A 14850-nucleotide genomic window follows, 5' to 3' on the forward strand; every position below is an offset into this window, starting at 1 on the left:
ATGCATCAGCTGGCTGCCTGCCTGCTTCTGGGTCCAGGGGAAGAAGCTGCACCTGTGAAGAGTGCTACCAACTGAAGCCTGGGAGGGCACAGCTAAGGCCTAGGCAACCATCCTCTCTGGCCCCCACTGGAAAGGATCATAGTCACATCCCACACCTCCTCTCCTCCTCAGAATACCCTGACTTCCAAAGCTAAGGGCCCTGTAACTGACCCTCACAGGTGGGACCTCCATCTTAGCAGGGGCTCCCTGGCCATTCCAACCACTTCCTCTTTCTTATATTCCAATCCCTTCTACCCCCCACTCCCAACCCTTTCCCCAGCAAGTGATGGTGCATAGCCAACCAATAGGAGAGACTAAGTCAGAGCCACACATGCAAGTCAAGGTGACTGGTAGAGACCAAGTCCTTTCCTCCACATTGCTCCTGGCTTGGCTCCTGTTTCAAAGTCCAGGGACCAACCGGTCTGAGAGTAGAAGAGGGCAATGCCTGAATCAGCTTCTTCAGGGCCCCAGGATGTCTGAGGTCAGGTGCTCAGCCAGGATCATACTACTCTAAAGACAGTGTCTAAGAGGCAGTGTCTGACAAAGTACAAAAATTGTATAATATAGGAGCATCTGGGTGGCTCAGTCAGTTAAGCATCTGACTCTTGATTTCGGCTTAGGTTATGATCTCACAGTTTCATGAGTTCTAGCTCCACATGGGGCTCCACCCTGACTCTTCAGAGCTTGCTTGGGATTCTCTCTCTCCTCTCTCTGTCCCTCCCCATCTTGGGCTCTCTCTGTCTCTCTCAAATAAATAAACTTTAAAAAATTATAAAAATTGGGGTGCCTGGGGGGAGCCTGGGTGGCTTAGTCAGTTAAGCATCCGATTTCGGCTCAAGCTATGATCTCTCAGTCCTTGGGTTCCAGCCTCACGTCAGGCTATGTGCTGACAGCTCGGAGCCTGGAGCCTGCTTTGGATTCTGTGTCTGTCTGTCTCTCCCCTGCTCATACTCTACACATCTCTCTCTCTCTCTCTCTCTCAAAATCTCAAAAATAAATAAACATTAAAAACTTTTTTTAAAAATTGGGGTGCCTGGGTGGCTCAGTCGGTTGACTTCGGCTCAGGTCATGATCTCACAGTTTGTGAGTTCGAGCCCTGCATCGGGCTCTGTGCTGACAGCTCGATCCTGGAGCCTGCTTCGGATTCTGTGTCTCGTCTCTCTGCCCCTCCCCAACTTGTGTTCTGTCTCTGTCTCTGTCTCTCAAAAATGTAAAAATAAATGTAAAAAAATTTTTTAATTATAAAAATTTTATAACATATATTTAGCTCTTTATTGTTATTTTGAAAAACTGGACTTTAAAACTCCCTCTCAGAGACTCCCTGTATCACAGTACACCCAAATATACATTTCTTGCCTTTGTCCATTCCTGAAACTTTTTCCCAAATCTCCAAGTATCCAAAATAACTGATGAACTTTTCCTTTGGACTTCTTATCATCCCTTCAAAGCCAAATCTGAAATTAAACTCCCAAGTTGTCTTCCCCTCCTAACTTCTCTATATCTGCTCACATTACACAATTCCTCCAGCTGCCCGATTTAAGCTCGGAGTCCCTCTCTGACAGCCTTCCTCACGTGTTCTGGCTTCTCATCCCCCAAACCTGTCAATTCTCCTTTATTCTCTCTAAACTGTCCATTTCTTCTCCACTATCACCGCCCAATGCTTAAGCCCTTACTGTCTCATGAAATCTGTCCATATCCTCTCTGAAGAAATTATACCTTGTGTCAAGTGACAAAAATAATACAATTGAGCAACCAGTTTGATATCCTTTATTCAAGAGAAAGCCATTCATGGACTGGGGGAGGCAGTGCCTCACAAGCAGTGGAACACTTCCCATAGGATTTGGGCGCGAGGGCAAGTCTCATAGAGCATTAGAAGAGGCAGTGCATGGTTGGCTGGGAGGCTGGGGATTTCTTTATAAGGCTCGCATTTCCCTTTTGAAGTTTTGAGTAGCCAAAGTTGAGTTGGAGGCTTGTATGTTGAGTTTCCTTGACAAGTGTTTCCAGTAAGCACAGGCTGACTTAGGTTTAGATTTTGTGACATGGACTGGGCCACTGGTCCATTTTGTGGGTCCTGATATACAAATTAACTTTATCACTTGCATGTCTTTTGATCCACAACACTTAGCACAAATCTTAGCACTGTGTTTGCTGATTGGTTAGAATTTAAAGTAATTATTTATAGGATGTGTGAATGAGCAAACAAATGGTCTTCTGTACCTAACTGATTTATACATTTAAAAGTACTGATTTGTACTTATTTTCTCCTGCTTCTCCATTAAATTATGTGCATCGATGTCAGTATAGCCTTAATGTGACCACTCTTTGAGTGCCTACTGTGTGCCTTTACTATCTCGGGTAATCCTTACAGCTCTGAGGAAGATATTATTCCTGTCATTGTTATTGTTATCATGCTCATTTAACAGTCAAAGAATCTACAATTCAACGGTACTTGGTAACTTTTCTGAGTCTGTATAGCTAATTAATAGCAGAGTGGTCACTTGATGCTATATCCAAAGTCTCTGCTGTTTCTGTGCCACGTAGCTGCTTCTTGGGATTATCTGTACATTTTATTTTAAGAATCTGAGTACAGAAAAACTATTGGTGACAAGAATGTAAAAGGGCCCTCTACTATTTTCACCTAGTTTTTGCATCCTGATGTTAGGACACAAATACCATTTAGATATCTAAATCTTCAAGCGCTTTTCACTAAGAACTGCCTTCCTCCTCAACCTCACGCTGCAGCGAGGCCACACCTAATAACACCACAGCTACCCACACCCAAGCTTGACCATTGAAATGCCATGAGGCTAATCTATCTCTGCTGGTCATGTGAAATAAAGATAAGCAAATCAGGATACATGGGGGACACGCAGGATACATGCATGGACAAGTGGAGAAAGCTAGCTGGTATTCAGAGAATACAGAATGAAGCAAACACCCAGAGAGAAGTCTTAACAAGAAGCCATGTGGATCTAGGGGGCAGAAACTTAGGGTAGCTGCTAGGGTCTAAAGATTTTCAGACCCCGTTTTTTGAGAAATCCATATCATATACATTTGGGATGTGAAAATATCTTTGTCTCTACTTGTTGATCCTTTTTCATCATGGATATTTTGATTCGGAGAATCTTGTTTGCAATAGATTTTGCCCATTTCAATTTTTTTAAAAATGTTTATTTATTATTTTTGATAGAGAGAGAGCAAGTGGGGAAAGGGCAGAGAGAGAGGGAGACAGAGGATCTGAAGTGGGCTCTGTGCTAACAGCAGAGAGCCCAACAGGGGGCTCAAACTCACGAACTGTGAGATTATGACCTGAGCTGAAGTTGGACGCTCAACTGACTGAGCCACCCAGGTGCTCCTTGCCCATTTCCCTTTTGAAGCATTTGAGTTGCATTGATCCAGGAGCATTAATCATAGGAGTGGCACTCAGAGTCAAAACCAGAGCACAGGACTAGAAGTCTGCAGTCCAGACAAGACCTTGCCACTACCCTGCACAGACCTGGCCCAGTTACTTTATTTTCCTGAAACTACTTGCCTAGATATACAATGAGACTAATATTTATCCTATTCTGTAGTATGGTTATCAGAACAAAATAAAGCTTATATGACAGAACTTCAAAAAAGAGTAAACTTGAAGTATTATTTTGACTCATGATTTCAAAATCAAAACAAAACAAAACAAAACTACATACTTGATGAATTTAAGTGGTTTCAAACTAGAAACAAGACCAGTATCATATCTTTAAATAACATAAAAGGGTTTCTGGTATGTTTGTCTTACACTTTTCTGTACTTATCAAAATATCCACAGTAATATCAATAATGTTCTTTAAAGAGAAGATAGATGGATCATAAACATGAAATTCAGCAGGTGCATTTACCTTGCATTTATATATCAGTGCATTCCTGGTGCACCAAATGAGCACAACTTGTGATGTAATCAAATTATGATTTTAGCTGTATGTTCTTTTAACATTTTTTTCAGTGGTGGTGCTGGGAAGAAAGGTTCTTCCCTTCCTCCTACAATGGATACTTGGCAGTCACACAACTTTTCTAATCACTCTCAGATAAAAACATCTTACAGCCATATTAAATCAAAAACACAGTGTCAGTCTGGTCATTAGAATTCACAGCCCGAAGCAGTAATTAAATATCAGAACTTGTTCTGTGTTATGCCTTCTCTGCAGCTATTAGCCAGAGCTGGGACAAGGGGGGAGGGCAGAGGCCATCTTCTGCTCTTCCCATGTTCATGGTTCTCCTGGCTTCCTAGCAAAGCTTTGATCCTTCGGCTAGCCCCAGAGAGAGGGGAGATGGGGGACAGAGCATAGTCTGGTGTGGCAAGTATTGTTGCATCCGATGTTGGGGCCCCTGGATGGCAACTATTTAACGGCGACTCTTTCTTCCATTGGTGTTTTCATGAGTTCCTTAAAGAGTCCTGACTATGGAACGTGCAGTTCCTCATCTTTCACCGTTTCTGCAGTTGACAGGGATCTGGTGGTCAGCTTCCAGCTTCCCACTGGGATCGCATTGCCTCCTCGACAGGTTCTGTTGGGCAGATGACCCACCTCTGGCCCACACGCATGCTCTCCTTGTCCCAGTCTTCATGGGTACTTAATTACTTCCCAAATGCAGGCCTCTCCACTCTCTCTACCCTGCCAAAGCCGCATGAACTTTTTTGGTAATGCATCAGTCACATGAAGGACATGTCAGCTCTCTAACAGGTTCATTGAAGCCCACTCTCCCTGGGCTGGAGGTGAAGAATGTAGCTCTACTCCTTGCCCACACCCTACTTGGGTGGTGGTAGAGATGCCCATCAGCTTTTTCTAAAGTACTCTCTTTACAAATCCTCCATTCTTGTTCTACATGTTGCCTTTTTATGATATGCTCAATCTGATTTAGGGGTTTAGTAGTTGTGGAACTGGTTAGTAAAGCTTTCTGTTGTAAACTTTGTAGGTGGTAGTCTGCCTATACTCGCTTTGTTAGCTCATATCTATTATATTGGTGCCTCAGTTTCAACTGAGGCCTAGAGAGTCCTATTTCAACATCCTTCTACAAGTGATTATTTGTAACAATGGCTCCCCAGTGGAGGGAAACCTGCTCTTTCTTCCAATCCACACACATTGCACAGGCTCAATATGGAGCCAGGTTAACCATCATCAAAGAAGCCTGTGACCCAGTGTGGACAAGAGGAAATAAGATAGACCCCCTATATCCTTGTCTCTTACAGTCCACTTGGACAGTTTTTAAACAGTGAGAATCTGAGTTCAGGTGCCTGGGTGGCTCATTCTGTTAAGCAATCCGACGTCAGCTCAGGTCATGGTCTCGCAGTTTGTGAGTTTGAGCCCCTCATTGGGCTCTGTGTTGACAGCTCAGAGCCTAGAACCTACTTCAGATTCTGTGTCTCCCTCTCTCTCTGCCCCTCCCCTGCTCATGGTCTGTCTCTCTCAGTCTCTCTCTCTCTCTTTCTCTCAAAAATAAATAAATATTTAAAAAAAATAAGAAGAAAAAAAGAATCTGAGTTCAACACATCATACCAGATCCTCACAGTAATAAAATAAGGAAATATAATGTGGACACTGTGTTCAGGGAAATTGTAGCCTGTTGTGAGAGCAAATGGATATATAAACAATACAAAAGAGTATATCAGAAGGCAGAGAAAGAAAATGAGGGGAGAAAGGAAGCAAACAAAGGAAACAGTGAGCAAAAGATGGGAGTGTTGAATATGAGTGAAATTTAAAACTACCAAGCTTTGGTTCTTTGGAACCCTAATGTGTAAGACCTTTTAGGAATAGACTCAGGTTAATAATCCTGCATTAAGCAGGGGGAACAGGGCCTCACATAGGGCTCATGACATTCTCTAGAAAAGCAAAGCACTTCTTTCTCTATAAAAAAGGAGCATGTATTTTGAAACCCTTGGCTTTAGAAGCAAAATACAAACCCTGCATTAGATGATTTTTCTATCTAATTCTCTCACTGTCATCCAACTTCTCCTTTACCCTTATCAATTGCAGGAGGAAATAAGCTGACACATCAACCTTTCCATCTGAACTGGGCTTGGATTTCTCTGGAGAAAGAATACTACATTGTGGATGAAGACTCCACGTTCTTAGAAGTGACCCTCACGCGCAGAGGGTATCTTGAAGAAACATCCTTTATCAGTGAGTAAATTTGGATTGGTTGATGGTAATAGGTAACAGAAACATGATATCTAAGCTTGGAAACAATTATGAGAGAACAGATTGGAAGAGAATCAGCAACCGGTTTGGGGAAACTTCTAAAGAAAATTTATGAAATGGTGCCATAGTTTTTACTCAGTGTGAGTTATGGGCTTAAATATACACTCCAACTTTTCATCCTCCTCCTCCTGTTGGGACTTTCCTGGAAGGTTACATTATTTCTCTTTCCAACCCAGAAGATGCCAGGAAAATTTCATAGCCACATATCACAATCCCCAAGTCACTCAGTTTCTTTTAAAGTTGTTTTTAAGCATATAATACATGATTATGCTTAGTTCCAGCTATTTCTTTTGAAAAATTATTTGTGAGTACATGGTAATTATTATGTTTTGTTGTAGCTATTCTTTTGATTATATATAATTGTTTTCACCCTGCTATTAGATTATAAATTCCTCCAAAACATGTACAGCATCAAATTTTTCTATGTTCTACAACTTGGGGTAAACAGATATATAATGACTACATAATACATGTCATTATCATCATTAATTATTAACAATAATTTTTGTAATAATGCATTAGATTTTTATAATATCTGTAGCTGCCAAAACTTTCAGAGATCATTTTGTCTTTATTTTTCGCTAACTATTGACAAGACAGATAGGAGTGTGTTATCTTCATCTTACAAATGAGCTTCCTGAGTTTCCCAGACATTCGGAATCCAGAGACCTGCCAACATATCAAAACTATTTGGAGAGAAGCCAGGAAGGAGACGGCTGAGAACAGGCAATTAAGAAAAGACAAGCTTTTCCCTAGTCTCCTCTCCAGGCCTGAGGCTCTGGGATCAGACTGTTCCCCTAGGAAAAGAGGTCAGCATAAGAACACTCTGATTTCTGGGTGGTCCTCAGCCTTAGTCTATGCTGCGGGTTACTTTCTCAACACACAGTAGAACTTACTGCAGGAACTTCAGGTGAAATATGCCTCCTTTTTCTTTTAGGGTTCTGTCTTTATAATTCTTTATCTCAGGGATTTCTCATAGGCATAAGATTGGGGTTAGTATGTCAAGAAGTATTTTCATATCCTGCCTAAGGAAAAAACTCATCTATCTGCCCAGAACCATTTGGATGGTTATAGAGTAAACTCTTCAGAGAGATGTCCCCAGCCTCCCTATCTGAACCAGCCTCTACACAGGTGCTATCCCCATGTCCTGCTTTATTCTACATGGACCATCCCTGGCATGCCTCATATGTCCATCTGTCCACTGTCTGTCTTCCTCAGTAGATTTCCAGCTCCACTAGGGCAGGTACTACATCCTGGGTAATGCCCAGTTCTGAAAACAGCATGGGGCATATGGTAGTCACCCATGTATTGTTAAGTAAACTACATACAGTCAACTCTTCTGTCCTACAAAACACTACTTAAAACCACATCAACACCAAAGTAGGGAAACTTAGTGCTGCAAGAAGTCCATCTAATCCCTTCACCCCACCCCATGCTGGGGCTGGCAGTCAAAGTGAAGGAGCTAGAAGAAAACAAGACAAAGCAAAACAAAACAAACCAACTGTGGGGTTTGAATTCCTGCTCTGATACATATTGTTTTTTGTGATGCTTTAATGACCTTCAATGTCTTTATCTGTAAAATATCCATCTCAAGATTTGTAGATTAAATATGATGTGTGTAATTCAATCTAACATAGTCCCTGGCACACATTAAATACTTAATAAATGTTAAATATCATTATTATATCATGGCACTCAAAATCAAACAGAATTGAAATCACTTGTTTATCTTCCCTTGTAAACCTCTTTTTTTTTATAATTTATTTATTTTTGAGAGGAGGGGAAGGTCAGAGAAAGGGAGAGAGAGAAAGAATCCCAAGCAGGCTCTGCACTGTCAATGCAGATCCCGATGTGGGGCTCAAACTCACAAACTGTGAGATCATGACCTGAGCCAAAATCAAGAGCAGATGCTCAACCGACTGAGCCACCCAGGCCACCCCGTCTTCTAAACCTCTTAAAGGGTAGTGGTGGCTGTACCTCAGCATTGCATTCTTAGCACGTCACACAGAGTGCTCACCAAATATTAAGTAGTCATGTGCCTATTCAATTTATACAGCAGTACCCCCTACCTCTGCTTAAGCTGTGGCTAAGGACAACAGACACTCCCTCTTCCTTATTTTCTCCAATTCCAACATGTGGCCAGAGGAGGCTCTTCCTAAATATTGAGCATTCATTCTTGGTTACCAAACTAGTATTGATGCAAGCTTTCTTCAACAGTCTTTAAAAGTCAACACAAGCTCTCTTACCTTGGAAATTATTTTCACACTCTATAGATGTGGGTGTCTTTGAAAAGATATCAGATTCTCTGAGAATGAGTCAGAGGAAAGGGCAAAAGGAGCTATTCAGCTCATTTTATGTAAAGCTTTCCACAATAGCTGGTGTCAAGTCATAATATTCAATTTCATACACTGGAACAACTACAGAGTCTTCACCTTATAATGAGAACTAAAGTGATGAGGTGTAGGTATTCTTGCTGCATTAGGCCTTCTTTGGGATGTTGGAATCAAACCAAACAATCTAGAATACTGCTTGAACATTTTGTGGTGTGGGGAGGCTCTATTCAGCCTGGATAGAGTAGCACCTTTTACCCTCGTACCTCACATTGAGTACTTTAACACTGTGTTGCTGGTGTTCAGTTTCTTCAGTGAGTCGCTGATTTCCTATTTCCTCACAGACCTCAGATCTATCCCCATCTCTCCATTTTCACCAACAGCGCCCTATGTGTCTGGAAAATTACTCACAATTCTCTTACAATCATAAATCACTAGATACATAAGGAATCAAGCCACGAGGAGTAAAGATCTGCATGAGAAAAAAAATTAATTTAATTAATGAAAATTATTAAAATTATTAGATACAAAATATCCACTCAATAAATATTCATGGAATACTTATTACATGCCAGGCACTGTTGTAATCACCAGCAGTGCATCAGTGAAGAAAACGGCCAAAGATCTCCACCTCCATATGGTGCACACACATTCTAGTGGCTTCTTTTTTAGACTCTGAGCTCTCTGGAAACTAAGACAGTTTTGTACTCATCTCTGATAAGCACCTGGTAGAGTTTGGCACATCAGATGCCCTCAATAAATATTTGTAAAATAAATAAGTTGAAGACTGTTCTCTCTTTTTCTCACTCCTCCTTCCCTGCTTTCCTCTCACTTCCCTGTACTTCTACTTACAAATACTCTTAGCCAATAAGTATAGTTTATAAATGTCTCTTGGGAGCATTAAAAGAAGTAATTTCCATGTTATCTGTTTTTCATCAACAAAAGAATCTTCTTTGAAAGAAGAATATTTCTTCAGTCACTTGGCTTTACATTCATGGTCTCCCAATTCCTATTTAGGCATTGTAACCAAAGATGAAACTGCAAAGAAAGATAAAGATTTTAAAGGAAAGTCCCAGAAACATGTCCAATTCAGTCCTGGACAGACTACAGCCAAGTGGAGAGTGAGAATTATGTCCGACAATAAATATGAGGCTTCGGAGACCTTCCAGATCATTCTGTTGAACCCTGTCATGGCTGCACTGGAGTTTCCAGAAATGGCAACTGTTGAAATTGTAGACCCTGGAGATGGTACGTGGTTTCTCTTGATATGATTTATCAACCAGTACACATTCCTGTGTCCATTGCAGGCATTATACCTCCTCCCTCGGGCTCCATAAGCCACTGAATGTGTTCATGCCATTTAGGATTTAAAGCTAAGTAGATCACTTAAAGGCAGTAATTTTTCCTTTGCCTCTTAAGGTATTTTTAAAGAAATAGAAATAGAAATTATCGAAATAGACATGACTTCACCAGCATCCCTTTAGAATATGCATAAGACCTTGTAGTTAACTTTCTACACACTCAGTAGGGCACAGCCTTGCCCCCAGATGGCTAATTCTCAGGGGTCATTCCAGGCCCACTATCTTCTCACAATTTTCTGGGAGCTCCCCACCAGATCAGAGGGGCACTTTAGATATCCCTTGTCCTAGATGTGGCTTCTGGGAGCAGTCAACTTGGTTTTAGTCTGTGTTCCAAAAAGTTCTGTTATAATTGTGTATCATATTCTTGAATTCACAGATTCATTTTATTCATTTATTTGTTCATTAATACAACAAATATCTCCCAAGAGAAAGGGGAAAAAAAGTTTTAACTAATAATTGTGCTACTTCCTGCCCCTTTTTGTAAAAGAAGAATACTCCTTAAAGGAAGGTTTTAAAATTCATCTTTGAATTTTAATTAGACACATTGATTATCACAGTAGTTGAAAGAATTCAGGTGTCACCTAGAATTGCATGATTTACTACCAGGGCATAAGTCTGAGTTAAATTCACAAGAATGCATGGAGAGTCCTCTGTATTAGTATGTCCCAAAATGCATAACAGAGAACAGTAGTATAATAGAATTTCTACAACAGGGTCAGAAAGATTTCCATGGACCAAAGAAATCTAGAAACTGTTTCAAATATCTTCCTTCCTTTGAAGCATCATAATTCATGCTAGCATATTAACATTTCTAAAACACTCGCCTATAAAGAAACCTGTTTAACTTTGTTTAACCGGTTTTCCCAAACTAGACCATGGACTTTTTAAGAAATTTATTGTCCTTACGGAAAATCCTTTAAAATCTCTTGGTTATGGTTTTCTTGAAATACAATTTGGGAAATATTATTCTATACGCTTTGCATTTTGGCAGACAAAAGTAGAAAACATTGCCCTATCACCCAGTGAACAAATAGAAAACATTGCCCCAATACCCAATCTTATCAGTTTTATTGATAACAACACTTAGACACATGAATCAACTATGAAAGCCAAATGTTGAGGTACATGGCTAAAGCAGTAAGAGTTCTGAGGTGAGAAAGTAGAGAGAACATCATAGTCCTAAGTGGTTAAACCTCCTGCAAGAGGGAGGGTTTGAGCTGAGTCTTGAAGAATAAATGAGATTTGGCATGGATGGAAAGGAGTAGCCTTTTCAAAGTGTGAAAACAGAGAACATATCTGAATAACCCAACGTTAATGTATTTTTCCAAGTTTTTTCACATGAAATCAATAACTTTAGCTTACTTTTAGCTTCTTCCATTATGCCAGGTTTTTGAATCAAGGTATGTGAAGACAGTAGACTACCATTGGAGGGTAAAATGGAAGAAAGAAAATTATCACTTGTCTTCTTCCTCTGTAACTCAGGACCAATATTTACTTGGAGGTAGTAACTTTTGAAGCTAATTTAGGCAGCAAAATAAAGAAGAAAAAAATTAACCCATAATTAACTACACAATTCAACATTGAATTCTGGGTTTTCACTTAGTAATAGTTCCAAAAGAAGAAAGTATAGTGTGCAATATTTTCCCTTCTTGCTTTCAAGAGGAAGATTCTATGCGTATATATGTTATGAAGGAAAGAACTGAAGAAGTTAAATATGGTTTGATCCAGATATTTACTTCAGTTGTCAACTTGACGCTGTGAGTAGGAACAACCCACTTTAAATTTTTATATTTTTAAAACAAACACACATAAAGCAGTGCCTGGGTGGCTCAGTCGGTTGGACAGCCAACTTTGGCTCAGGTCATGATCTCACAGCTCGTGAGTTCAAGCCCCACGTTGGGCTCTGTGCTGACAGTTCAGAGCCTGGACTCTGCTTTAGATTCTGTGTCTCCCTGTCTCTCTGCCCCTCACCCACTCACACTCTGTCTTTCTCTGTCTCTCAAAAATAAATAAGTATTTTTAAAAATTTTAAACAAACATACATATTTAATTATACAGTGTGCATGCTTAATGAAAAGCCCTGGAAAACATTGAAAAGCCCAAAGAAAAATAGTACACACAATTCCATCAACAAGAGATGACCAATATTCATATTTCAGTGAATATTCTGGTAAGGTGTATACATGCATAAATACACACACATGTGCACGCATGCAGGTGCACACACTGGACACAGCTCAGTAAATTTAAGTGAGAATATTATTTTTAAAAATAAGGATATGAGCATATTAACTATAATTAAAATAAAAAGCCTGATTAAAAAAAATTAAGGGTAGGACCAGCAACTTATTTTTCTCAAAATATTAACTGGCCAGGTTCTTCCACACAATGTCTGTCCAATAAGTGTTGAATAAAATTTTTGTTGAGTAAAGCAGGGAAAAAAATGTTTTTGCATTAATGAATTAGATTACCTGACTATTAAAAGCATTTAAAAAAAGAAGCAGTAAAAAGAAAGTAAGGGCAGAAATGTGTGATCTCTATATAAAAGACCTAAAATTTGACCTCAAAAAAAAAACACAAAAAACCAAGACACAATTTCTGCAAGATTTTCCTTTCCATTTTAGTGCTAGCTTTCCTTTTTTAACCTTTCAAAAGACTCCTAAACCCAATTGCACTGCCTCTCCAGCTCCACTTAATAATAAACATTTCCTATTCCCACTCTATTTCATGTAGTCATTTGTGTTGGAGAAATATAGGGGGCAAAGACTATGTATATTTCTACTCAGGTTAAAATATCACCAGTATCACCAATCCAACTGCAGTCTTGCTAAAGAGTCTTCTACCATCTTTTCTAGAATCAACAGTTTATATTCCAGAGGCAGAATACAAAATAGAGGAGCATGTTGGAGAATTTTTGATTCCTGTAAGGCGGTCTGGAGATTCTAGCCAAGAACTGATGGTCATTTGCTCTACACATGAAGGTATGAGGCTTTGTGGGGTACAGATACCCAGGAATAAGATTCTTAGGATTGTGGGGATGTGGGGAGTAGCTGAGTGGTGAGTCAAGTGCTTCGGGAGGACTGGGAAGCCTGGACCAGCCCCTGCTCTGTGCCCTGCTGCTTGACAACTTTGTAATCACATGCAGGTGCCCTAACTCCTCTGGAGCTGGTCTCATCAAACAAGGATAAAATTTTACTCAAAATTGGTATGAAAGCGAATGTTGTGACTACCTCATGAAGTTTTTTGAGGGTCAAATGAGATATTTTATGTGGGAATAGTTTAAATATGCTGGTGGAAAATATAAATAAGGGATTCTTAATTTTAATAGCTAGCATTGCATTGAAGAAACAACGTAAAGTAGTCCATATGTACTATTCAATCTCTTCTCTCTCCTCACCCCCAACAATTAAAAATACTCCCAAATTATGGGCCTGGGTGTCCTCACACCTCAAAATAACATCCCATTCTTTCTGACCTCTCCACTTCTATACAGTCAAAATTGAATTGTCCTCTGTCCAATCCCTCAAAGTCATATTTTCTCACTCATTAGAACTATGTAATAGGCAAAAAGGATGGACCTATAAGAAGACCACGCAAATGAGAAAAATAAGCTGTAAAAATAAACTACATTTTTCTATGTTCACACTAGTAGTTCATCTCTGACACCAGATGTGTGCAGGTTTTTCCCACACCAAACAATTCTCCAGTTTCTATGCACACCAGCTGAGTACCCTAAAATTCAATTCTGATGCCATCTACCTGGAGATAACACAGACCCCAAAGGGTAAGAGCTCCATCCCGGAAGACTGCCTCCATTTCAGACACCTATGTCAAGTTTAGGCTGTTAAGGTTGTTACCTGTGTTTCTGAATTACTGGGTATCAATTAGAAGTTCCCACCACCCCTGTTTGGGTTTGAGAATTTTCTAGAACAGCTCACAGAACTCAAGAAACCATTTACTTACTAGATTACATGTTGTAAAGGATACAACTCAGGAACAGCAGATGGAAGAAATGCACAGGCAAAGTATGTGGGAAGGGGCGCAGAGCTTCCTTGTCCTCTCTGGGTGGGTCACCTTCCCAGCACCTAGACATGTTCGGCAACCCAGAAGCTCTCTAACTCCTTTGTTTAGGGTTTTTATGGAGGCTTCATTACATAGCCATGATTGATTAAATCATTGGGCATTGGTGATTAAATTTTCTTCCAACTCCTCTCCCCTCCCTGGAGGTTAGGGAGTAAGGCTGAAAATCCCAACCCTCTAATCACTGGTTGGTTTCCCTGTCAACCAGTCTCCATCCCAAGGTTATCTAGGAGCCCTCACCTCTAGTCATCTCTTTAGCATGCAAAAAGACACATCACTTCAAAGATTCTAAAGGTTTAAGGAGCTTGCGTACCAGGAAACAAGGACAGAAACCAAATATATATTACTTATTATGTCACAGGCTAATTTATTCAGAGCTCACCATAGCAAGGGGATCAGCCACCATCACTTGCATTTGGCAGAGACTCAAAGACAGGCAGAGGATTGAAATGCTTTATTGTGGAAAAAAAGGAAGCTATTCCTTGATTAGAGGCTGTTGGCATAAGGAGGCTGGGGGTCTGCATATTAGATTAAGGAAGTATATTTGGCTTTCTCTGGTTGGTCCTAAATCGGAAGCCCGGGCAAAAATTAGAGAAGCTGGCAGTTACTAACTCCTGACCATTTGAAGCCAATTGTTACAGTGGTAGTGGTTTCACTTCCTCGCCTGGTTGCTGCAGAGAGATGGTGGGTCAGATTCCTATTTTTATATATGGTCTGACCACTCTCTGTTCATATATCCAATCTTTCCACATCTGTGCTCACACTTGCTAAACATCCAACAATGCACAGCACAGCCCCCACAATTAA

The 14850-nt window shown here is 40.2% G+C and overlaps 1 protein-coding gene across 1 annotated transcript in view; it reads left to right on the forward strand.

Annotated features, from left to right (window-relative positions):
• Window positions 1–14850, forward strand: part of FREM3 (FRAS1 related extracellular matrix 3) — an 86611-nt gene that overhangs the window by 46611 nt on the left and 25150 nt on the right. The window contains exons 3-5 of the mRNA XM_040473095.1: window positions 6048–6194; window positions 9620–9850; window positions 12819–12944. Of these exons, the coding sequence (XP_040329029.1) occupies window positions 6048–6194; window positions 9620–9850; window positions 12819–12944 (504 nt within the window). The remainder of the gene's footprint in view (window positions 1–6047; window positions 6195–9619; window positions 9851–12818; window positions 12945–14850) is intronic.

This window comes from Herpailurus yagouaroundi, unplaced genomic scaffold, assembly GCF_014898765.1.
Source record: "Herpailurus yagouaroundi ecotype Mexico unplaced genomic scaffold, PumYag 28, whole genome shotgun sequence".
Taxonomy (NCBI): Eukaryota; Metazoa; Chordata; class Mammalia; order Carnivora; family Felidae; genus Herpailurus; species Herpailurus yagouaroundi.